The sequence below is a fragment of the Chlorocebus sabaeus genome, chromosome 23 (genome assembly GCF_047675955.1).
Source record: "Chlorocebus sabaeus isolate Y175 chromosome 23, mChlSab1.0.hap1, whole genome shotgun sequence".
NCBI lineage: Eukaryota > Metazoa > Chordata > Mammalia > Primates > Cercopithecidae > Chlorocebus > Chlorocebus sabaeus.
In genome coordinates, this window is record NC_132926.1 from 31888839 (window position 1) to 31912848 (window position 24010).

Genomic DNA, 24010 nt, shown 5'->3' on the forward strand with positions numbered 1-24010 from the left:
CCTTTGGGCTGCTCATCCCCTGAGACTGCAGAACAGTCAGCCTTCAGAGAGGCTGACAGGAGGCCCTAACTGAGCTGTGCTTACAATTTTTTTTGTTTTTTTTGAGATGGAGTCTCTCTGTCCCCCAGGCTGGAGTGCAGTGGCACGATCTCAGTTCACTGCAACCTCTGCCTCCTGGGTTCAAGTGATTCTCCTGCCTCAGCCTCCCAAGTAGACAGGCACGTGCCACCAAGCCTGGCTAATTTTTTGTGTTTTTAGTAGAGACGGGGTTTCACCGTGTTAGCCAGGATGGTCTCGATCTCCTGACCTCGTGATCCGCCCACCTTGGCCTCCCAAAGTGCTGGGATTACAGGTGTGAGTCACCCCACCCGGCCCCATGATTACGACTTTTAAATCAGTCATCCACATTGCACATTGGGAAATTTCTCATAAAAATCCAGATTTCCAGCTGCCTTTAAAAAGCCCAGAGATCTGGTAGCCCGGGCCCACACTTCTGAGACGTGGCCTCCCTCTTAAGATAGGCGTGCTTTCTTTAGTTCACCCCAGTCCCCACCACTCCCTCTTGCCTCTCCAGCACTCACGGAGGGTCAGTTGCCTCATATTCTCTCGCTCATACCAACAGCTTTGCTCACCCAGGTTCCTGGCTGGCCCTGTAGGCATGTGGGTTTGCCGCTGGGTAGGACATTCGCGGGTTGCAGGGTGGGATCCTACTCCAGACAGGGCTGATGTTTCCTCTGAGCTACCTGCTATGCTGTTGTGGGTTCCCCCAGCTGGGGCTCCCTGTTCCCCAGTCAGCTCCCACTGTAATCAGGGCCAGGCTGGGGGCTGTTCTGAGCCAGGAAGACCTAAAGTCAGTACAGGGATCAGGACCAGGGCAGTTGGGAGATGTTGCTGGCGACGGAGGGAGGAGAAGGTGGCACGGCAGGAAAAGTTGTCTGAGAGCAGAGGAAATAGAAAAAGCAGGAGAAACGGAAAGACTGGGCCAGGGAGGACAGGACAGGGACCACAGGCCCAGTGGCAGGAGTGGGGCAGGGGTTGGGGAGGCAGGAGGAAGTGAAGCTGGTGGGACCCATGGACTCCTAGAACCCTCCAATCTCACACTTGGAATCTGAGGAGAAGGGAAGCCTAGACTCCCAAGATGCTCCGTTCCTGACTCCCAGGACACCTGGCTGCAGCCGAGAGGCTGGTGAGGAATATTTAAAAGTCCATGGCCCCATGCCCGGGCAGACAGCACCTCTTGCCCAGAAAGGGCATGCTGAGAAGGCTCAGTACCAGGGCGCTGCCAGCAGGGCTGGAGCCTGCCTCATGGGAAGAAGCACCTGAATTCTGAAGGCCATTCTCACACGCTTTGCAAATTAGCAAATTCATCTCTTTCCCCTCACCCAGAGCCCCAAACAAAGAGGAGTGGGAGGGGGGCCTGGCCCTTTGTTAGGGGGAATTTATTAATATCTGAAATATGCAGCCGCCCTTCCTTTCCACCCCCAATCAAAGCCTTTGCAAACACCTGGGCCTCGCATTTGAAAGGCCCTGGGGCTCTTTTATAGGACAAGGCCCTGCCAGGAGGGGGTGGGTGGAACCCGGAGATTCTTCCGGACTGGGAAACTCTTGGCTCCTCCTAGCCCTGGTCTTCAGCTCCAGCCTTCACCTGCAGGCAGGGCTGAGGAGGAGCGGGAGAGGGAGGAAGGCAGCAGGCTCATGGGCTCTGCTTTGCTGGCCGCACCACCCCAGGCTCTGCCCGGCTTGGCTGGGCCACCTTGAACAAGCTTCCTTCCCTCCGTGGGCCTCGGTTTGTCTGTCTGTGTAACAGGGAACGAAGTAGTCTCTAAGGGCCTGGAGTTGTCTTCCTTTCTGAGCCCTACCCACCCCCCACTGCCATAGGGAAATGTCAGACCCAGGGCAGAAGCCAGGAGAGCCGGGGGAAGGAGGGAGCAGAGCCTGTTTCCTCCCCTGTCCAGTGGGAGCTGGGGAGCCCTGGGCTGCCCACCTCATGGCTCTCAGCAGTAAGGAGACAGGGTAAGGAGCATGACCTCATTTGATATTTATTAACAATAAACCAACAGAACACAAGGGGATGGGGGGACACAGCGAGAGACAGGCATAGAGGCTGGCCACAGTTGCACGAGGGAGCCCTGTCCCACGGGAGAATACTGTGTGCATAAGCCATGCTGAGGCATTTCTGCACCCCACCCTCCTCTCTGAGGGACCCACAGTACCAAGGGCTACCCTCTGCCCTCTGCCTCTACCCCCACACCGGGCCCAGGGCGCATGTCCTGGAGCAGGGTGGGTGACCTCGGGACCAGCCAGCCATGTGTGTGGGCCACCTCCTAGTCTCATGGTTGCCCTGTCACCAGCAACCAAGGCCAGCTTCCTAGCAGCTCCTGAACTGGAGGAGACACTGCAGGCCACCAGGACAAGGGAGATGGGAAGAGAGGGGCCCTGGGCCCTCACAGTGACCCTTCCTACCTCCCCAGCTTGTGCAGCTTGGGGTCCAGTGGGTGAAGGGGTGGCCTTTCTCTGAAGTGCTGGGGCCCCCGTCCCTACCCCAGCTCCAGCGCCCTGACTCAGGCCACTGGCACCCTTTTCCCACTTTGCACAGGCCTCCCCACTCCACCCTGTCCCCTCCAATCCACCCTACACAGACCTAGAATGATATTCTTCATCATGCAAATCCCCTACCCACCCCATCATCCCTGGCTCCCCTCTGTTAGTTTTCCTTCTGTCTTAAACCCTCCTGTAACCTGGTAAAATCAGTGTCTCCAACCCTCTTGGTCTCTGCCCAGGCAGCTCAGCATCCTCTGACCCAGAGCTCCTCCCGACCTTGCCCTCTTCTTCCTCTCTCTGCAAACGTCCCCATCCTCCAGGGCCCTCAGCTCCCACCTCCTTCAGGAGTCCTGCACACAGGAGCCCCCAGGGATCCTTCTTCCCATGGAACTCATTGACCCTTGATCCCCAGGACCTCAGAGCCTCAAGAGCCTCTATGGCCCTACCCTCCCTGCCCAGCTCCAGATTCTGGTTGTGCTGACGTGCATGGGGACAGGCTCCCCCTAAACAGGGAGGGATGTAGGCCCTGAATAGAGATGAGAAGGTGGTGCCGGCTGCCCCATGGGAAAGGGAGCTGACTGGTCAGGAGGTGTGGGGTCAAGTCCCCTCTGCCATGAGACCTAGGGCAAGTCCCTCCCCTCCTGGCCTCAATATGTCCATCTGCAAAGTAGGGCTGAGTTGGATCATTCTCAGCTTTGAGTGGGTCTGAGTACGCCTGTGTGTGTAGGGGGTTGTCAGAAGTTTCAGGAGAGGCAGAAGCTGCAAGAGGGACCCCCACTGGGGGACTGGCATCTTCATGGCAGCCCCCCATAGCCTCTCAGAATCCCAGAGGGCACAGCTGACCTTTGCAGGCTTCTAAGAAGGGACTGTGAGGCCCACCTGCCTCCTGCCTCACATCATCGACTCTTCCTCCTCTGCAATCTCACGGTCCACCTCGATGGCCGTGTTCTCGAAGCTGGTGATGCCCCCGTACTTGCGCATGTGCACCATCAGTGGCTTTGGTGACTGGCTCCCAGCCAGCGTGGCCACATACATGCCCGTCCGGTTCTCCTCCAGGGATGGTCCCCAGTCCATGGCCGGCCGGCTGGCCTGTTGGAGCCGCTGCAGCAAAGCAACGAGAGCAGTGAAAACAGGAAACAGGCAGCACTGGTGGAGTGTTCACTGTGGCCAGGCACCCAGCAAAGACCTGACCACATCACTGGGCGAGTCCTGGCCACAGCCCCCTGGCGGGGAAGGTGGGGGCACTATGACTTCCCCAGGGGAGGGATCCACCTGCTTCGGTGAGAATCCTGTTCTACCACTTGCAAGTTGGATGGCTCTTGGCAATGCCGCTCGGCTCTGGGTGCTCTGCTTCCTGGTCTGTAATTCGGGAATCCCAGTCCTGTCATAGGGTTGTTGTGAAGGCACAGAGATGACGCACTTAGCAGGGTGCTGGGAACAGGGTAAGGCCTGGGAAGTGGCGGCTGTTGCTATAATTACGTGCCAGGCCCCTCCTTAGAGTGTCTGAATGACATCTAGGAGCCTTTCCCTAAATGCTGAGTCTTAAGAATCTGGGGGCTTTTGGAAAAGAGCAGGAGAACTGAGGTGGGCTTGTAGCTGGCTTTCCTGGTTTCTTCCAGCCCCGACCTGTCTCCTTCTGCCTCTGACCTTTCCCTCATGGAGCCCCAGTTTTCATGACTAAGATGATGACTAAGCCTGGAGATTCCAGAGTTCCTTCTTCCTCAACCGCATTCCCAAAGCCCTCTGCCTGTCCTGCGAGGGAGACGAGGGAGCCCCTGTGTCCTTAAAGAAAGGAAGCAATTAACATTTGGGCAGCCCACTGGGCAGGTTCCAAGGGAGATACCGTGTGTAATGCCTTTACCCGGGGTCTCCCACAGCTCGGTACTCACAGCACAGCGATACTTAGGAAGATGTGTTGAGAGCACGCTACCCCACTGCTCAGAAGCCTGCCAATGACTGCACATCTCACTGGAAATGAAATCCAAAGTGTGCACCAGGGCCTCCAGCTTCCGGCCTCTGTCTACCTCCCTGATATCAGCTCTGCCAGTTCTCTCCACCCGTTCTGCTCCAGCCACAGCACCGGCCTCCATGCTATTCTCAGACATGCCAGCCCCCTGCCTCAGGGCCTTTGCACACGTTGCCTTTCTGCCTGGAATGCTCTCACCCTAGATACCGACATGGATCACCCTGTCCAGTTAGTCAGATCTGTCACCTCCTCAGAGAGGTCTTCTCTGACGATCCTGGCCAAAGTACCATTCTCCCTTTATTCCTGTATTCCTTTTTTTTTTAAGTGCAGAACTTACCTTTACGTATTTGTTTATTGCCTGTCCCCCACAATAAAACACAAGCTCCCTGAGAACAAGGACTTACATTTGTTTCCAGCTGAAAACAGGGGTGCTCAGACCAAAGTTTCTTAACCTGAGTGCTCTTGACGTTTTGGGTCTAGAGAATTCTCTGTTATAGGGGCTGTCCTGTGCATGGAAGGTTGTTCAGCAGCATCCCTGAACTATGCCCACTAGATGACAGGAGCACTCCTCCTTGTACCCCTCTCCCCTCCATGACAGCCAACAGTGTCTCCAGACCTTGCCAAATGTCCCCCAATGGCAAAATCACCCCCTGTGGGAACCCCTGGCCTAAAATTGAGCACCCACTGCACTCCAGCTCTGTGCTAAGCAGTGGCTAATTTAATCTTTACAGTGTCCTGATGAGAGCGGTATTACTACTTTTACCATCTGCCTGCACTGATATTATCTGAGTGTTAAAGTTCAGAGAGATCGGTTAAGTTGGCCAAGGTCACACAGGTGGGAAGTGGTGACACTGGGATTTGAACCCGTCCTGACCCCATCCTGAACCTTTAAAATACTTTGCTTTTCTGCCTTTCACAATGGAGACTATATTGATAAGCTTCTTTTCTTCTCGTAGCAGGCCTAAAAGTAGGTATCACCCTCTCCATTTTAAAGACAGAGACACTTAATCCCAGCACTTTGGAAAGCCGAAGTGCCCAGATCACTTGAGGCCAGGAGTTTAAGACCAGCCTGGCCCCGTCTCTACTAAAAATACAGAAATTAACTGGACGTGGTGGCAGGTGCCTGTTATCCCAGCTACTTGAGAGGCTGTGGCAGGAGAATCACTTGAACCCGGGAGATGGAGGTTGCAGTGAGCCAAGATGGCGCCACTGCACTCCAGCCTGGGTGACAGAGCGAAACTGTCTGAAAAAACAAACAAAAAAAGAGCAAAAAAAAAAAAAAAAAACCTGCCTATTGGATACTATGCTTATTGTCTCCACTGCACTGCACTCCAGCCTGGGTGACAGAGCAAGACTCTGTCTCAAAAAAAAAAAAAAAATTAATTAATTGATTAATTAAAATAAAATAAAAATAAAGACAGAGAAGCTGAGGTTCAGGGAAGTGCAGTAACTTGCTTAGGGCCACGAGGCTGGCAAATGGCAGGGCAGGATTCCGATCCTAGGGTCTGTGCTGGAAGCCCTGGCCTCTGAAGCTGGCACTCCTGAGCTGGGGAACGCCTCCTCCGCAGTGCACACCACTCCTCTCAGGCCCCCCAAAACATGCCCCTTCCCCCTGGCTGTGGGGCAGGGCAGCAGGGCAGCAGGGCGGTGGTGACTGCTGGGGAGCCCAGCATTCCTAGTGGCTCATTAGCAAAGCTTGGGGACCATGAGCTTCCTGGGAGCTGGAGCCTCCACCCTGAGCAACTCCCCTCTCTTACTTGCCTTTGCAGGTACCCTGGCTGTCAAGCAAGGAGCAGAGGTGGAGCTCCTGAGGTTCAGAGAAGGGAAGGAGTTTGCCCCAAGTCACCCAGCAATTGGAGGCAGTGCAGAGGCTAGACTCCAGGCTGCCCCCTGTGGTCTGGCAGCAGGATGGGGGAGGCATAAACCACTTCTGGCTCCTGAGCACCCCCTGCAGGTGGAGCCTTGTGGTGGGGGCAGCTGAGGGGCAGGAGCTACATGGGGGAAGTGGAGGAGAGGCGGCAGTGTGCTGGTAAGCAGACTATGGGGAGGGGTGCAGGGGAGGCCCGCTTTATAGCCATTTTCTATGGTGTAAATATCTCCACCATTGCCAATTCCTAGCTACCAATGGTTTAACACCTAGCTCACACATTCCTGAATATTTAAGGATTAGCTCTCATGAACCAGTGCTAGCTGGCTCCAGCACACTTCTGGTGGGATGTGTGTGTTGTGGGTGCCTCCAGGCTCTCTCTGGATGCCATCCATTGGGCTCACTAAAGCTGCATTCATGATGATGGCCTCTTGCCACCAGAGGACTCCACACCAGCGGTGGCAGAAGTGCAGGCCTCAGTGTTCAGAGGGTACAGCGAGGCTCAGACCACACCACTTCTGCTGGCCCACAAAGGGTCACTACTCCCCTCTTCCAACGCCTCAGACCCTGTGGCAAACAGAGTGTACTCTCCATGTTTGTCTGAGTCCCTCCCCAAAACCCTAGGCATGGGCAGGGCTCACACCATCATTCTATCCCCAGCCACCAGTGGGACACAGCAGGACTCCTGGGCACAGGAGTAGGGTGACAGCCTGCCCTCTGAGGTCCCTCACTGTCACCATTTGACGCTGAGTTCCAGAAGTAAGCTCTGGGCTGGTGACCTGAGTTCAAGACCTGATCTACCCCCAACCCATGGTGGGACCTGAGGCCAGTCCCTGGTTAACAGTGGTCTTTAGATTATGCCACCCCCTCCCCCAAGGCTTCATGTGGTACAAAGTGCCACAGGGCAGGACTCCAGCCCCTGAATCTGCCTCAGCCCAGGCAGATCTCCTCAGGCTAAAAGAAGCTGGATAAATGGTGGGTGCATATATCTTCTGTTCTAGCAGGGGGACCCAGGGTCAAGCCACAGGTCAGGAAGGCTGAGAGTGGACAGGGTGGGCAGACTCACCTCCCAGAATGAGCCCTCTTCTCGAAGCACAGCCACCAGCATGCCAGCTGGGATCATAAGGCAGGACAGCAGGCCCATCAGGATGCCCAGCAGCTCAGCCCAGGGTGGGAAGCGGTAGCTGCCATACTCCGAGGGCTGGTACTTGACGATGCTATACACCAGCAGGGCCTGCAGAGTGGGGACTCCCAGCATTACTGCGGGCTTTTGTCTAAACTGCCTTAAGGCCCGAGGTAGCGCAGCCTAGTGCCAGCCCAAGGCCTGAGACAGTCCAGCCCAGAGCTACCCAGGATCCTAAGCTGTACCGGAACCTGAAGTGGTCCATCTCTGGAGCCTTTGCAAGGCTTGAGCCAGCCCAGCTTGAAGCTGACCCAACACCAAGGCCTGCAGCAGCCCAGTTCTGAAGCACCCCAATCCCTTAGCTGCTCCAACCTCAAGACAGAAATCACAGCCTAAAGGCTCCAATCCTGAGGTCCTTGGGCCTGGGAAAGACCCACCCATTTAACCAACTGAACTAGGGCCAGGCCCAGCACAGCTACAAAAGCTGGAAACATCAGGGGAGGGGATGGACTAGGATTCTGGTGCCCACCCCAGAGCCCTCCACTGTGGGCCAGGGTGGCCCTACCAGACTGAATGTGCAGAGGGGACTCCCGCTCTCAGTTCTGGGGCCCCAGCCAGCAACCCTCCCTCCCTCCCCAGTTACCAAGAGCGTGGCTGGGGACAGGAACAGCCAGCAGGCCCTGAAGTAGAGGCCCGGCTTGAAGCCCAGCATCATGTGGATATCTCGGCAGAACCTTTGAATGCCTGCACAGGGGAGGGGAGGAGGAATGGCCCCACCCACCGGCCCCACAAGTGCCAGCAGCCGCCCCCCTCCCCCAGCTGCCCCCACTGGAAACCCTGGCCCTTGGGACCAGGGACCCAGGTACTGGGGGGCCCCAGGGTAGACTCCCGTCCTCCCACTGCAGAGAGCTCGACTCCGCCTCCCACGGCTCTTCTCACCATACACCCGTGTCACGGCAAGGCATGTGGTGATCACCACCACCATCAGCCCAAAGCTGGCGCTGTAGTCATCCAGAAGGACTAGCCAGTACATGCCCCCCTAAAACACAAGCACAGTTCTGGTGTCCCCTCCCCGGGCCTCGATCTCTGCTGCAGCCCCTTCTCCTGGCAAGAAGTGAGTAGGAAGCAGACATGCTGATGGGGAGCACAAGATGACAGGGCGACAGCTGGCTGCCAGCCTAGCCCTTCCAGGCCTCGTCTTATCTGAGTTCCATGACAGTCGTCTATTATAGAATCCTCCTTTTACCGATGAGGAAAAACAGGCTCAGGGAGGGGAAATCATTTATCCTGAAGCCCCCTCAGCAAGTGCAGGAGTAAGGTTTGAACCCAGATCTTGCAGACTAAATCTCCACAGCCAGGACTCTGAATCACAAGGCCAAGCTGCCTCCCTTGGGAGATAGGGATGGGGAGGGACTGGGTTCCTTGCAAAGAGGAAGATGGAGGGGGCCCAGCAACTGCTCAGCCGGGCCAGAGATCTCGTTGCAGGCGTCTGCCCTTGTCCCGCCCACCTGCCATCCTCCCTGCAGAGCCACTCACATCGGTGGTGAGGATCAGCCCCATCAGGTACATGGCCACGCAGATGAGCCCTGAGAACACCACCTTCTTGGGCCGCAGGTAGTACGGGAACTCATCCGTCACAGCTGTCACAATGGTCTCCAGGAAAGCAAACTGGGAGAGAGGAGGAGCTGGGGTCAGAGTTCTATCCCCACCACACACACACACACACACACACACAGTGCCTGCTGCCACAGATGAGGCTCACCTGGCTGTCCAGGCCGAGAGTCAGAAGCATGAAGAAGAAGAGAAAGGACCAGAAGGGCGACAGAGGCAGCATGGTCATGGCCTGTGGGTAGACGACAAAGGCCAGGCCAGGGCCTGGGCCAAAGGCACAGGGGGTCAGCAGCTTGGGGCATGCGGTGGGCTCCCATATGCACATGCAGACACACATGGCCACTTACACTCATTTGGGCCACTTGTTTTGTCTAACTCAGAGATGCCCACTTAAATGCACCCTCTGACACTTCCTTAACTCCCAGGACCTAGGCCAGCACATTGCAGGTACTCGATGAACATAGGTTGATAAACAAACACAAGACCCCAGTATAAAACCTCATTGAAATATACTTATGTACACAGTTATCGGTACAAACAATACCACTAACGCACATTTACATGCATCCACTGGCAAAAGACACAGTGATTCACATGACCATTCTCACCCTTTTCACTTGCACATAGACACCTACACACACAAGATGACTTATTTGTGCAACCAAAGCACAGAACATGACAATCTTGCGCAGAAACTCATTTACCTCCAGACATGGGTTAACGCACACTCCTTTGCTCACCCATCCCCTTGCACATGGACCACCAGAAACCAGCTAGGACGTGTTCCTATGCATGCACATGTGTGCATATGCACACACGTGACATACCCATCCACAATCTTTTTTTTTTTTTTTTGAGACAGAGTCTCACTCTGTTGCCCAAGCTGGAGTGCAGTGGCACAATCTCGGCTCACTGCAAGCTCCGCCTCCTGGGTTCACGCCATTCTCCTGTCTCAGCCTCCAGAGTAGCTGGGACTACAGGTGCCCACCACCACGCCCGGCTAATATTTTTTGTATTTTAGTAGAGATGGGGTTTCACTGCGTTAACCAGGATGGTCTCAATCTCCTGACCTCGTGATTCACCCACCTCAGCCTCCCAAAGTGCTGGGATTATAGGCGTGAGCCACCACCCCCGGCCCCTTTTTTTGAGGCAGAGTCTTGCTCTGTTGCCCAGGCTAGAGTGCAGTGACCCAATCTCGGCTCATTGCAACCTCCACCTCCAGGGTTCAAGCGATTCTCCTGACTCAGCCTCCTGAGTACTGGGATTACAGGCATGTGCCACCATGCCCGGCTAATTTTTGTATTTTTAGTAGAGACTGGACTCACCATGTTGATCAGGCTGGTCCCGAACTCCTGACCTCAAGTGATCCGCCCACCTTGGCCTCCCAAAGTGCTGCGATCACAGGCGTGAGCCACCATGCCTGGCCCCCATCCATAATCTTGCTTGTCCACCGGCCCAGCCCCATCTCTACCCAACACACATGCTCACCCCACTGAGGCCAGGCAGCCTGCCCACCTGCTTTGGCTACTTGGTCCACAGGCACGCCCAGCTCCTGAGACATGTAGCCCAGCACGGAGAAGATGGCAAAGCCAGCCAGGATGCTGGTGATGGCGTTGCCCAGAGTGACGATGAAAGTGTCTCTACCAGAAGAAGTCCAGGTGTGGGCCGGGGTGAGTAGGCCTTCCTTTCAGCCACTGAGGCCCTCCCTGTCCAGCCACTCTCCTCCCTGCTTTGGACCCCAGGGTCTGGGAGGCTGTGGGACACTGACCTATAGATGTTCTGGTGAAATGTGTTGTAGGAGGCAAAGGTGAGGAGCCCTCCGAAGCCCACACCCAGGGAATAGAAGATCTGAAGAGCAGCTTCAATCCACACCTGTGCCAGGAAGGATGGAAAGGGAGGGTGTGTGGAGGGTCAAGGACAGAGAAGGAAGGCAGTGAATGAAGACGGTGTGACAGCTCCAGGGATGGCGTGGTCACCAGCCTGGCTCACAAGTGATGTGGACCAGGAGCAAAGCCTGCCCCAACACTTACACAGTGGGACATGGGCAAGTCCCTTCACCTCTGCAGGCCTCAGTTTCCCACCCAGGATCTAGAAGATGGTCTCTAAGCTTGGTCCAGTTCTGAAGGACACAGAGCCTAATGTAAAGTATTCAGGAGATTTGTATTGGCAATAAGCCTGCATAACCCCTTTACTTCCTTTCTGGAATCCTGGCATCTGGATTTGGACCCCAGCTTCACCACTGTCTAGCTGTGCAGCCTGAGCAAGCCAGGTCACCCCTCTGGACCGCAGGATCCCCATCTGTAATGAGGGGATAGGAATAGTGCCTAGTTCATGGGAAGAGTGCGGATTAAATCACTACACACATGCATGTAAAACACTAGGGCAAGGTCAGGCACAGTCACCAGACAATAAATATTAACGTTAGCTGTCAGTACCATTGTTATCACCATCGTCACTAATGCCCTCCTTGGGGTTTACAGTCACACAGATCTGGGCTGGGATCCCTGTTCTGCGATCCCCTAGCTGTATGACCTTAAGCTTATTAAAAACCTCTTTGAGCCTCAGTTTATTCCTCTGTAAAACGAGGAGGATAGTGTTTACAGGATTGTTTAAAATAATAAATGAAGTATAATATGCAGCTAGTGACAATATATTGTATTCTTGGAGAATGCTAAGAGAGTGGATGTTGTGTTCTCACCACAAATATGATAATTATGTGAGATAATACATATGCTAATTAGCTAGATTTAACAGTTCCCCCACGTACATATGCTTCAAAATATCACGTGGTACATGATAAATACATAAAATTTTACCTATCAATTTAAAAATAAAAAAAAATAATAAAAAGACACAAGGAGGGCTGAGCAGAATGCCTGGTACTGGGGTGTCCCAGGGAGCCCTCTTTCCACTCTCCAGCTCAGGCCTGGCCCCTCCCTCTGCACCCCGCCCCGAGGGGCTCACCTTGGAAGACAACAGGTGGTGGAACTGGGGGGTGAGATAGAACTGGATGCCCTTCCAGGCCCCTGGGAGGGTGACTCCGCGGACCAGTAGCATGAGCAGGATGAGGTAGGGGAACGTGGCCGTGAAATACACCACCTGAGAGATGGTAAGTGAGGAGCTGATGGCATCGGGGACCTTTCCTCAGTGCCACTCCTTGTAAACTCATCTGTGTCACTTGCCTCCCCAGCCTTTTGGTAGCCCAAGCTAGAAACCAGCCTTCATCCATGAGGCTTCCCTCCTCCCTTCACACACCCAGCATCGGCAAAGCACCACCACCTTGCTTCCCAAGGCCATGAGACCATGTCCACTGCAGCCCCTGCTCCAGACAGCCATTGTTGCTTACAAAGGCCTCCTCCTCCCCGTGTCCACTCCCTGCCCTGGCAAACCCACTCTGCATCATCCTCAGACATTCAACATTCCCAAACTCACTCCTCCCTCTCGCCTTCTTTCCCAAACCTCCAGTCACCCCTTCAGCAAACACCATCAAGTCTCAACATCCTCACTGCCTTGGCTTTGACCGTAACCTCTCCTCTCTTTCTATATGGTTTCTACCCTGTCTTTTTTGTCTGAAATGGCTCTGTTCCCACTTCTGCTATCGGTTGCACCATGCAGAGGAAACAGTTCTGATTTATCAATGATTGGGCAAACCATCCTGAAGGTTTCTGAGTTTTTTCTTTCTTTCTTTTTTTTTTTTTGAGATGGAGTGTCACTTAGCCTCCCAGGCTGGAGTGCAGTGGCGCGATCTCTCTGCTCACTGCAACTACCACCTCCCGGGTTCAAGCAATTCTCCCATCTCAGCCTCCCAAGGAGCTGGGATTACAGGCACCTGCCATCATGCCTGGCTAATTTTTGTATTTTTAGTAGAGACAAGGTTTCGCCATGTTGGCCAGGCTGGTCTTGAATTCCTGACCTCAGGTGATCCACCCACCTCGGCCTCCCAAAGTGCTGGGATTAAAGGCTTGAGCCACCACCTCCTGCCCTGAGTGTTTTCAAAATGGCTTTATCGTCCTTTCCACCCCTTCATCACCTAAAGTAGACATCCGTGGCTTTGTTTTCCAGTCTCTAGTTTGCCTTTTTCATGTAACAATACCTGAATTTCCCACCATGGAGTTGACTCCATTCCCAGCTCCAGGGGTGGATATATGACCCACGCCCAGCCAAGCAGAGCATTCCATCCTCCTGGCCATAGGGATTAATTTAGGGATGGATGCACAGCCCTGCTCAGCCAATGAGACTCAATTCTAAAATATTTGTGAACTGGCAAAAACAACCCTTTACCAAGCTTAGACGTACGCCTACAGCTGCTAGGGTGACCTCGTGAAGAATGAAGCCTCAGAAGGAAGCCAGCCTGGAAGGAAGCACTACTGAGAGACCCAGAGAACCAGTTTCCTGACGACACTAATTGAACGCCTAGACCCAGCTGTGCCTGAAGCACACCCTCTGGACTTTCCAACTGAGTGTGGTAACTGGGTTCTGGTCACCTGCATCTCAAAGAGCCCTAACTCATGTACTCACACCCCAAGTGTTCAACAAACTCTTACTGAGCTCAGTCAAAGTGCCAAGCACTGGGTCAGGATACAACTGAATGGAGACCCTGCCTTGGTGAGCTTCCAGTCTAGTAAAGCAGCCTTGCTCCTATGTGTTCTCACCTCCATGTCTCTTCAAGCAGCCCTCATCCCCCAGGTCAAGGCTCTCTCCCTTCCCCTCTTCCCAGCTGAAGTCTCTTCATCTTCTCATGCTCAGTCCATGCCCTGCCTTCTCCAGGAAACCTTCACCCCATCTAGCCCCTCAGGCCTCTGGGGCCTCCCGAACGTCACCTTGCCAGAAGACTTCACACCCTTGAGGATACAGAGGAACACGATGACCCAGGCCAGCAGTAGGCAGAGGCAGAGGTTCCAGCGGATCTCCCCAGGGCTGCCAATGCCCTGGCTGCCTTGGATGTGGAGGACGTAGCGGCTGTGGGAGACAAAGGTCTCAGTGTCCCCTGGTCACCCCGCCAGGCTCCACAGACATGGAGTCAACCCATGTCCAGCTCACAAGGCTCTACTGCCGTTCTCCACTTGACACCCTCTTGGTCCTTCTCCATCCTTCCCCAACCAACTCTGACCCAGGAGGCTGGCCTCACCAGACCTTACCCCTTCCTCAGCTTTGGGAGGCTGAGGAAGCAAGATCACTTGAGGATAGGAGTGCGAGACCACCCTTCCTCTTCAGCTCCCATGTGGGTTTGGCTAATGGGAGGCAACAGCGGGAGACTGGAGTTGGGAGAGGAATGAGGAGTCTGGGTATTTGCATATACATGTGTACACCACACACACACACACACACACACACACACACACACACACACCCCATCCAGGGCCTGGCCATGACTGTGTTTTTTAGGCAGCCCCTCTTCCAAGGCTCCGATTCTCCCCTGGTTCCCTCCCATTGCCTCCTAGGTTCAGGGGTGGTGACAGCTCTCCTGGTTGCTAGTCACTGATGCTTCACTTTTCACTGTGGCTTCCATGACCCTCTGAAAAGTCCCTTCACTAAACTCCCTTCAGTGAAACCCTCTGACAATCCATCTGCCTCCTGCCTGCATCCAGACTGATGCAGTGGGCTGTGGCATGGCCATGGAGACCACCCTGGCAGCTGCCAGTGACTGCATCAAATCCTTTGGCTTTAAGCTGCAAACTCAGGCCGATTCTTTCCCACTGGTCAGATAAACTCTTCAGCAGGTGTGGACACTGTGGATGGACTCGAAGTGGACAAATGAATGAACTATGTACTGCATGCAGGTGAAATACCAAAACATTTCAAGACACAGAGCCTATCTGGGAAAAATCTCCTAACGGCAGTCCTTCGTAGGTGAGCGGCTGGGGTTATAGGGTCTGTGTTCTCGGGCCAGCCAACAGTACCACCTAGGGAGCAGGCTATTTTAGAATGATCCAGAACAGGATCAGGACCCAGGAGTCCTTAGTGTCAGTATTATCTCTATCACTAACTACTGAGCAATACTGAGCAAGCCTCCAGGCTTTTCTTTCTCTCTTTCTCTCTCTCTCTTTCTTTCTTTCTTTCCTTCTTTCTTTCTTTCTTTCTTTCTTTCTTTCTTTCTTTCTTTCTTTCTTTCTTTCTTTCTTTCTTTCTTTCTTTCTCTTTCTTTCTTTCTTTCTTTCTTTCTTTCTTTCTTTCTTTCTTTCTTTCTTCTCTCTCTCTTTCTTTCTCCCTTTTTTTTTAAAGGCAGAATGCAGTGACAAGGCTTTGTTTTATTGACCATAAAATGGGGCATTGGGATAGGCTGATGAGTGCAACATCCTTCTAACACCCACCATTCGCAGGACCTACCATGTGCCTGGCACTGTGATAATGGTTTCACCTGCATTATGTTGTTTAATTCTGATGATGATCCCTTACTCTATCATAGTCCTATCTCTATTAGAGAAGTCTGAGATGGTCCTTACTATGTACAGTCCTGGCCTTATGCTAAGTGCTTTACCTATGATATAGCAGTTGCTCAATAAATATTTATTAAAAGAATGAATGAGTGGGTTAAATGACTCACTGGATAACATCTTATGAAGCAGGTACTGTTACCAACTCCTGTTACAGAGGAGGAAACTGAGACTCCATAATGTTACTATTACTAGTATCATCATCATCATCATTCTCAGCTAGTATTTATCGAGCACTTACTATCCACCAGACTGGACTGCACAATTTATTAATATATGCTTTCTCTCCTTTAATCTTCACTACAACCTTTCTGACATACCTAGTATTATTGCCCTCATGCTACAGATAAAGCAACAGAAGCCAAATACATTGTTCAAGGGCACACAACTGGTCAGGTGAAGAGCTGGGATTAGAAGCCAGAGTCCACCTGCCATCAGCGCCTGAGCTCATCTTGGTGGTGCATGCTGAGCCCCTTGGGAATGCCCTCTGGCCACCCTCAGTGGTGCAGGGTCCCCTCAGATGCTGCGGGGCCAGCAGCTGCCTGACCTCCAGTACTCCTCACTGGGGCTGACGGTGCAGGTGAGGTTGAGGGGCAGGGCCCCGTTGCCATCCTTGGAGCCTCTGTGCTCCAGGCAGAGTTCTGTGTTCCACCAATTGCCACAGTGCTCCCACGGTAGGTCGCTGGTGAGGGAGGCGAAGAGGTAGAAGAGCACGTAGGCGATGATCATGTTGTAGTAGATGGCCACCAGGCCCACGATGAGCAGCATGGCTGCGCCGGCGCCTGGTGTGGGGAGAGGCTGCTGGGCTGCCCAGGCCAAGCCCTCTGCCAGCTGGGTGGGGTGGCCTCCGGGGAGCTGGTGGCTTTCTGGGCTTCACTTCCATCTCTGCCTGGAGCTTGTGGGGGTTCTGGGGGCAACCTCCCTGCCTCCCTCAGGCCCTGAGCCCTTTCCTCCCTGGGGACCACTGAGGCCTCACCTTTGAAGAGGGGGCTGATTTTCCAGACAGCCAGCGGCCCTAGGCTGGAGAACTGGCCCAGGGAGAGCTCCAGGAAGAAGAGGGGGATGCCACAGATGGCCAGCATGAGGAAGTAGGGCACGAGGAAGGCACCTGCCGGGAGCGGGGTGGTCAGCAAGGGCCTTGGGGGCAGCTCCCCCAAAAGCCCAGCTCTAGCCCCGCCCCTCCCCTGGCCTGCAGACGCCCCCTCAGACCTGATGGAACACTGTAGGTTTCTTCTCTTCTACACCAGAATGCTGAGGGCCAGAGTGGCCAGCAGGGATTTACTCACCTCTGGAGCCCCAGTGCCCAGAACAGTGCTGGGCTCAGCGCAGACGCTGAGAAACGCCTGCTGAGGGAGTGAATGAATGAATGAGGGAGAGAACGTGTGAATTTCCTACTGAAGAAAGTGCAGACTCCTCAGTACAGAACCAGCACCCTTCAGAATCTGGCTCCACTCTATCTGCCTGCCCCTCCCCACCACGTCGCCTCAGATACTTGTGACTGCCACCTGTGGTTCCGTGGGCCCACAGCCCTTCCCCTTTGATTCTCATATTGGCAGTCACTTCTTTAGAGAACTGCCCACCACCATATGGCTCTGGAAGGGCTGCCAGTCACATCAACCAACCCCCTCCTAGGTGACCTTGGGCAGAATTAGTTGGAAGTGGTTTATCATAACCTGGGGCTGGGAGGAGGGAGTTCACCGCCCTCTCCACCTTCCTCAGTGAGCACCTGTCCAAAGCCAGGCTTATCAGAGACCTTCCCTGCAATTCTGTATAGATTCATTCAGACAGAGCAGTTCTGCAAAGCTCTTGGGTTGCTAAACCTATCTGAGGATGAAGTCATTGCAGAGTTGTCTGTGGCCACCTCCTCCCGAGGCCTGCCCCCCACCAACTTCGGGGAGGAAGTCTGTCTCAGGACAAAATGAGGCCAGCACACAGAGCGGAAGAGTAGGGACATGGAGAGAGTGCTTGCCGAGAGACACCATGGGTATCTTCAAGGTCCTGGAGCTTCAGAGGCCAGCTCCAGTCCCACACACCCTAGTCATGTAAATTTATCCTTTCTTTGCTTCATCTCTAGCTTTATTTGGATTTCTCTCACTTTCTCAATATATGCTTCCTTCAAGAGTTTGCTAGAGACAGGAGGAGATACAGAGTACTGGCAAGAGCACGCTGGCCAGGGAGGAGATAGTTCTGGATTGGAATGTTGGGTCTGCCACCCTGTGACCTTGGGCAAGGACGCTGGTCTCTTCAAGTTTCAGCTACCTCATCGTATCCATGGTGCCTACCCAATAGGGTCATCACCAGGGTTAAATGAGATGGGCACAGAAAGCACCAAACCCAGGGCCTGACAGGTGGTGAGTACTCAGCCCTAGCTTTTGCTAATGAGACTGGAACAGTCACTTGATGGAGAAGCAGGGACGAAAGGAAATGTGTTTAAGATGGGAGACTTTGTGTTTGCAGCCTGAATGGAAGGAACCAAGAGAGGAGGAAAGATTGGAGATGCAAGAGAGGGAATGATTGATGGAGCACAGCTCAGGAGGAGGTGGGGGAAGGAAGGGGTGGGGAGAACACTGAAAGAGCAGTGATCATCGGCAGGCAGATACAGCTCTTTATCACGAAGCAGAGGCAGCTCCCTCTGCCCACCGTGCAGGGCGTGGCCAGCCTTACAGAGGGAACCATGTGGGTATCCTTCCTGGGGATGAGAGGGAGGAAGGAAGGGCTTGGGTGATGAGAAGGACAAGACAGGGTGAACTCCCTCCTCCCAGCCCCAAGTTACTATAAACCACTTTCAATGAATTCTGCCCAAGGTCGCCTAGGAGACAGTGGCTGAGGCCACCGAAAAGCTCACTCTACCCCAGGGCCTTGGTCCATCACCCCAGACACCCTCCAACAGGACCTCAGGCCCATACCTCCTCCGTTGGTGTAGGCTCGATAGGGGAAGCGCCAGACATTCCCCAGGCCTACACAGTAGCCAATGCAGGACAGCAGGAAGTCCAGCTTTCCTGTCCAGTTGCCCCTGTCTGCAGCAAAGTCCACATCCAGGTCAACATCGCCCTGGTCACTGGGGGTCATCAGCAGGTCTGGGGTGACAGGCTGCCAACGAGAGAGACCAAAGAGGTCAGGGAGAAGACTGAGGCCAGGCCAGAAATGCGACCTCAAGACAAGACTCTGGAATTGAACGGGGCTAAATGAAAAGACACTATCAGTCCAGATAATCAAACGCTCTCAACTGGACTAACCTGGTCATATGCAGGAGAGCCTCAGGATTTTCGGCGACCAAAACTTACTGGGCCAGCAGGGTGGCTTAGGCAGCTTAGCTTGGCTAACACAGAGGTCAAATTAAGGGATGGTCCTTTTTATTTTATTTTATTTTTTTGAGACAGAGTCTTGCTCTGCCTAAAAGAGGTGATAGGAGGACAACAGGAAGAAGTTGGGAGCCCGCAGCATAGAAAGGAGAGGACTTGGAGGGACCTGGGGTTCCCCTGAGGGAGGGAGTCCACTGATGCTCCGTGGCTCAAATGGGGCCTACTGAGAACAAAGGAGATCTGACTCCTTGTTTAGGACTAGTACTTTTCAGTCATAAGCCAGAAAACTTTCCCCAATACTCCCCCTCCCCACATGCTGACAGCTTGGCTACGGGGGTCCAACCCCACCAAGCAAGGTAGGGAGAGCCTGAGGTCTGGGTGAATTTTGTGAATTCTGGCTCATGAGCAGGAAGAAGGTACTTAAGCTGTGATCTGTCTCAGAAAGTCATAATCTTGCTGTCCCTGGAGGGGAGATACATGCCCAGAGGGGAGCGGAGGCCAGCTGTTCCTAAGGTCCCCTTTCATGCTTCAAAGTGGGTGGGAGGTCCACGGGGCATTCTCCCTTCGGAGACCCTCAGTGATGGTGACCACAGTGTTGATTTTGCCAGAAACTGGCTATTGGCCACAGGGGCTGTGGTGACAGGAACAGCCAGGCATTATTATGGGTGACGATGACAATGACAGAGCATGAAGAGCTGTTTTTAAAGTAACTAGGCTGCAAGGGATGAAACAAACACATGCCTGGCAGTTCTTTAGCTGTGATCGTGGACATGCTGAGGTGACAGGAGCAGCAGATCCCAGGGGTGAAACCCGCCCCTCCCCTCCAATGCCCGTTTCCCTGAGGCTGCCTCTCTGGCTGGGTGAGCATCAGCCTTCAGGAACCTCTCACTCCCAGGTGAGCTCTGGGAGGAATGGAGTGGCAGCCAGTTGACACTGTTCCTGGCATTGGGTGGTGAGCAGGCCTGTCACCCTGAGACACGCCCCCGTCCAGCCCAGCACCATTCAGGCCAGTTCGCAGGAGGTCCTAGTAATGAGGCTCCTCTGATCCCTCCAGAGAAGCTGCCCTTTCCATGCTCACGGAGCGGTCCTGGTTCTCTGTTTCCATGGCGACAAGAGTTCCATGAGCAGGATGCTGCCAGCTCGTTCCCCTCCTCCCCCAATCAGAGGGAAGCCTGCTTCTGCTCCAGGGGCAGGACATGGGGTCCTCCAAAGCTGAGCCAATCAGGAGCCCAACTGGAGTCCCCAACCCCACCACGGGGTGAATCCCAGGAGGCTGGCACAGTGAGGATGGGGCTGGTTGGGAGACAGAAGAAAGCAATCAAATAGCTGGGGCAGGGTTGGAAGCTGAATGAGTTGCTTCACACTTCTTCCTGGGTATAAGGCTCCCACTCCTGAATCTCCCACTCCCTACCCCAGGGGCATGCAGGAGCACACAGCTGAGTTTGTCAGACCTGCATGCTCGCCTTTAGGGACCCACAGCAGGGGCTGGGAGACTCAAGACTGCCCAAGCCAAGGCTCTCCAGGACAGAGAGAGACAATAGGAATCTGGAGTCCAACTTAATCATTGTGCAGATTAGGAAACCGAGTTTCAGGAAGAAGTGATGAGCCCAAGGTCAAATAGCAAGTTAAAGGCACAGCAAGACTTGGACCTAGATGCCCTGACTCTAAGTCCAGTGCTCATCTCTGAGGAGCAATGCTGCTCCTTTGCGGAAACCTGGCATTTTCTCATTCCCGTCCAATTTTGCTTGAGAAAAGGGAAAGGATCCTGAGAGGAGGTAGCAACCTAGAACCAACCCTCTCCCCTGTTGGCTCTAGGTTGCTTAGCCTGTCAGCAGATAAGCAGTAAGTCTCACTCCCTGTGCCTCAGTTGCCTTATTTATAAAGTGAGGCTACTAAGACCTAGCCCCCAGAAGTGTTAAAGGATTAAATGAGATAAAGCTTGCTAACCCTCCAGCCCAGCACCCAGCAAGCGCTTCACAAAACATGGCTATTTACATAATGTGCAGCCCTATAGCAGAGAGGGACAGGGCCTCTTGTGGGGAGGGAAGGCAGAGAGGGAAGAGAAGGAGAGTGGAAAAGAATGGAAACAAGACCCAAGAGACACAAATGGTCCCAAGAAGTCACTTATGTCAGTGAATAAAAAAGACACACCGGCTGGGTACAGTGGCTCACACCTGTAATCCCAGCACTTTGGGAGACCGAGGCGGGAGGATCACAAGGTCAGGAGATCAAGACCATCCCGGCTAACACGGTGAAATCCCGTCCCTACTAAAAATATAAAAATTAACCAGGCATGGTGGTGGGTGCCTGTAGTCCCAATTACTCTGGAGGCTGAGGCAGGAGAATGGCGTGAACCTGGGAGGCAGAGCTTGCAGTGAGCTGAGATGGTGCCACTGCACTCCAGCCTGGGCAACAAAGTGAGATTCCGTCTCAAAAAAAAAAAAAAAAAAAAAAAGACACACCACAGTGGTTCCAAGCCCAGCTGCCCAAGAGCAGAGAACTTGAATGAATGTGTGTGTGTGAGTGAGTGTGAGTGTGACAGTGTGTGCGTGTGTAGGGAGGTTGGTAACACCAGCCCCTGAAAACAGTATTCTCACGTCTACTAGTCCCTTCACATTCTTCCCCACACCTCACACACCCAGTGGGTCCTGCTTTGGTGCCTCCAGGCTGGGGCTGAGCCAGAGGAGGTTCAGGTTAGAGAATGAACTTGTCCAAAGTCACCAGGCAAGTGGCAGCTGCAGAATTAGTACTCAGGAGATCTGACTCCTTAGTTAGGACTGGTACAAGCCAGAAAACTTCCCCCAATATTCCCCCTCCCCATATGCTGACAGCTTGACTGAGAGGTCCAATCCCACCAGGCAAGGTGGGGAGAGCCTGAGGTCTGGGCCAACGGCCAATCTCCGACACCAGCTTCCATCTTCACTGCCCATATCTTCGGGCCTCCAGTAGCTCCCTCCCTGTCTTTGTCTCCTTTCAGACCTGCTGAGGGGCAGCCTGGGGTCTCAGCAGGGAAGCTAAAGGGGCGGGGAGGGAGCAGGCAGGAAAGAAGAGAGTCCTCCCACAGGCTCAGGGAGCCGGCTTCAGTGTGGACGACCGCCTCCCACTCCCCACCTCCCAGATGAGTCCAGCTCAACGCTCAGGTATCCCAATCCCCCCCACACCCAGCAATCAGCCCCTGGCGGGGAGCAGCAGGGTGGAATTGGGGACTAGGGAGAGGTGGGTGCCTGGCCCCGGCCGCCCCGACCCCGCGCGTCCCAGGACTGCAGACACCTGTTTATAGCCCTGGCCCAGTGAGCCAGGGCTCCCTTCATACTACATCCCGAACCCCAGATGGCAGGGGCCGAGGTGGGGGCGCAGACCGTGACCCTGACCCTCCCTGTAATCCAGCTGAGCCGGGCCTTTCCCAGAGCCCGAGGCTGGTCTGGGTGCGCCCTCAGACCTTCCCCAGGGGCCTCGATGGGGGCGGGTCTCTCCAACCCTCCTCCAGGTGCGCCCCCGGGCCCCCGCCCTCGTGCCCTACCTTGCGGAGGTGAGCTCCCTGGAGCTTCTTCATCTTGGAGGGCGGGTGGCCGGGACTCAGCTGCCCCGGAGCGCAGAGATCCAGGGCACGAGAGATGGTCCACTGGCCGCTGCGCCTTTGCCCCCGCCGGCTGGGGCGGGCACGGACGCAGGCGCTGCCGTCTGGCGGCTGCGGGCGTGGAGCGCGGTCAGGACGCTGTCAACGCCTTGTCTGTCCCTGCGCAGCGCCCGAGGCTGGGGAAAGGTGCACGGCTACGCCCGCGTAACACCCGGACAGACAACTGACGGACGGACGGCGGGGGGATGCGCGCGCCCCCGCACGCAGAGCTGCGGATTGGAGGGCCCTGAGCGAGTGGGGAGGGGGGTTTGCGACGGAAACCTCAGCTTCCTGCGTGACCTTGGGCAAGCGACCTGCCCTCTCTGGGACTCCCTTTCCACAGTTGGACCAGGAGGGAGGCCAGCCAGTAACAGCCCACCCCCCTGCGTCTTCTTTGCCTTGCGACCTTAGGGGATAAGAATCTCACCTCCCTCACAGGAGTGTGAGCAATTCAGGAAGATGGAGCATAGAAAACATGCAGCACAGAGGGCCTGACGCTTAGTAGGTGCTCAGTTAGCATTTATTCACTGACTGTGGGTTGCCCACGCCACCGTTAGTCCAATCATTTAATCTATCCATTTTTATCGAGCACCCAAAATGTGCCAGGTCCTGAACTAGGTGTGCTATTTTCTCAGCCTGGAGAGGTAGGTGTTGTTACTCCTATTCTACAGATAAGGAAGCTGAGGGACAGGGAAGTTAAGTTACTCAAAGTCACGGAGCTAATGAGTGACACCAGGGACAGAGTCAGGCTTCATGGACCTTTGGACTAGTCGTGGTCTTCAACTCTCTTCCTTTCCTTAAGATGAAAGCAAAATGGGGAGGTTTGGGTGAGCAGAAGGGACAGCAAGTGCCACAGTGTCACTGTGATCTGGGACTTAGATCATCAATAACTGGTTTCCTGTCCAGCAGCAGTATGGCTTCTGGAAAGTTCTAACTTCACATCTGTAAAATGGGCCATGAGCCAGCCCCATGCATGGCTGCCTCAGAATGTCCTGAGGGTCCAGTGAGCCTGTGGCTAGGATGGGAAATGATGAGCTGGAGCGATGGCACACATTGGTTTACTGGGACTGATTGATATACGCTAGTGGACCAGTATATACGTTACAAATTGTGCCCTTCTCACCCTCGCAGGTGTGCCAGTTCAGACATTAATCTACATCTGTTTGGCTTCCTATCAGTTGACATGGTGGGGGAGACCTTTGGGGAGAGATGTGAATAAGGGTCTGCTCTCTCCCACCTCTGGGGCTTGAAAAAAGGTTGGAGGGGTTTAAGTCAAAGCATGGACCTGGGTAAAGGCCTGGCCAGGTTCCAATCCACCTCTCCCCCTGCCCAGGTTCTAGCAAACTGCTCTCCCCTTTGAGCCTGGCCACAAAGGGCAGACCAGGGACTCTCCAGACCCAAGAGGAAAGTGTCTCCTCTGCCCCCTGCCTGCTGACCCATATGGGACCGAGAGTGGCTGTGAGTGTGAAGAGAAGGAGCATTTATGGAGCCCTACTGTGTGCATTGTGAAGGATTTTTGCATCCAACATCTAATTTTTAATTATTTCCAA

The 24010-nt window shown here is 54.2% G+C and overlaps 1 protein-coding gene across 1 annotated transcript; it reads right to left on the bottom strand.

Annotated features, from left to right (window-relative positions):
- Positions 1 to 1336: 1336 nt before the first annotated feature.
- SLC6A7 (solute carrier family 6 member 7) lies at positions 1337 to 22649 on the bottom strand. Its single transcript, XM_008014973.3, has 14 exons — positions 22365 to 22649; positions 18449 to 18632; positions 16519 to 16650; positions 16090 to 16324; positions 13929 to 14067; positions 12073 to 12207; positions 10877 to 10980; positions 10624 to 10748; positions 9260 to 9372; positions 9034 to 9165; positions 8437 to 8536; positions 8141 to 8241; positions 7441 to 7608; positions 1337 to 3642 (listed from the first exon to the last, which is right to left on the bottom strand). The coding sequence occupies exons 1-14, from the start codon at positions 22395 to 22397 to the stop codon at positions 3433 to 3435; spliced, it is 1911 nt and encodes a 636-aa protein (XP_008013164.1). The 5' UTR covers positions 22398 to 22649; the 3' UTR covers positions 1337 to 3432.
- Positions 22650 to 24010: the final 1361 nt, after the last annotated feature.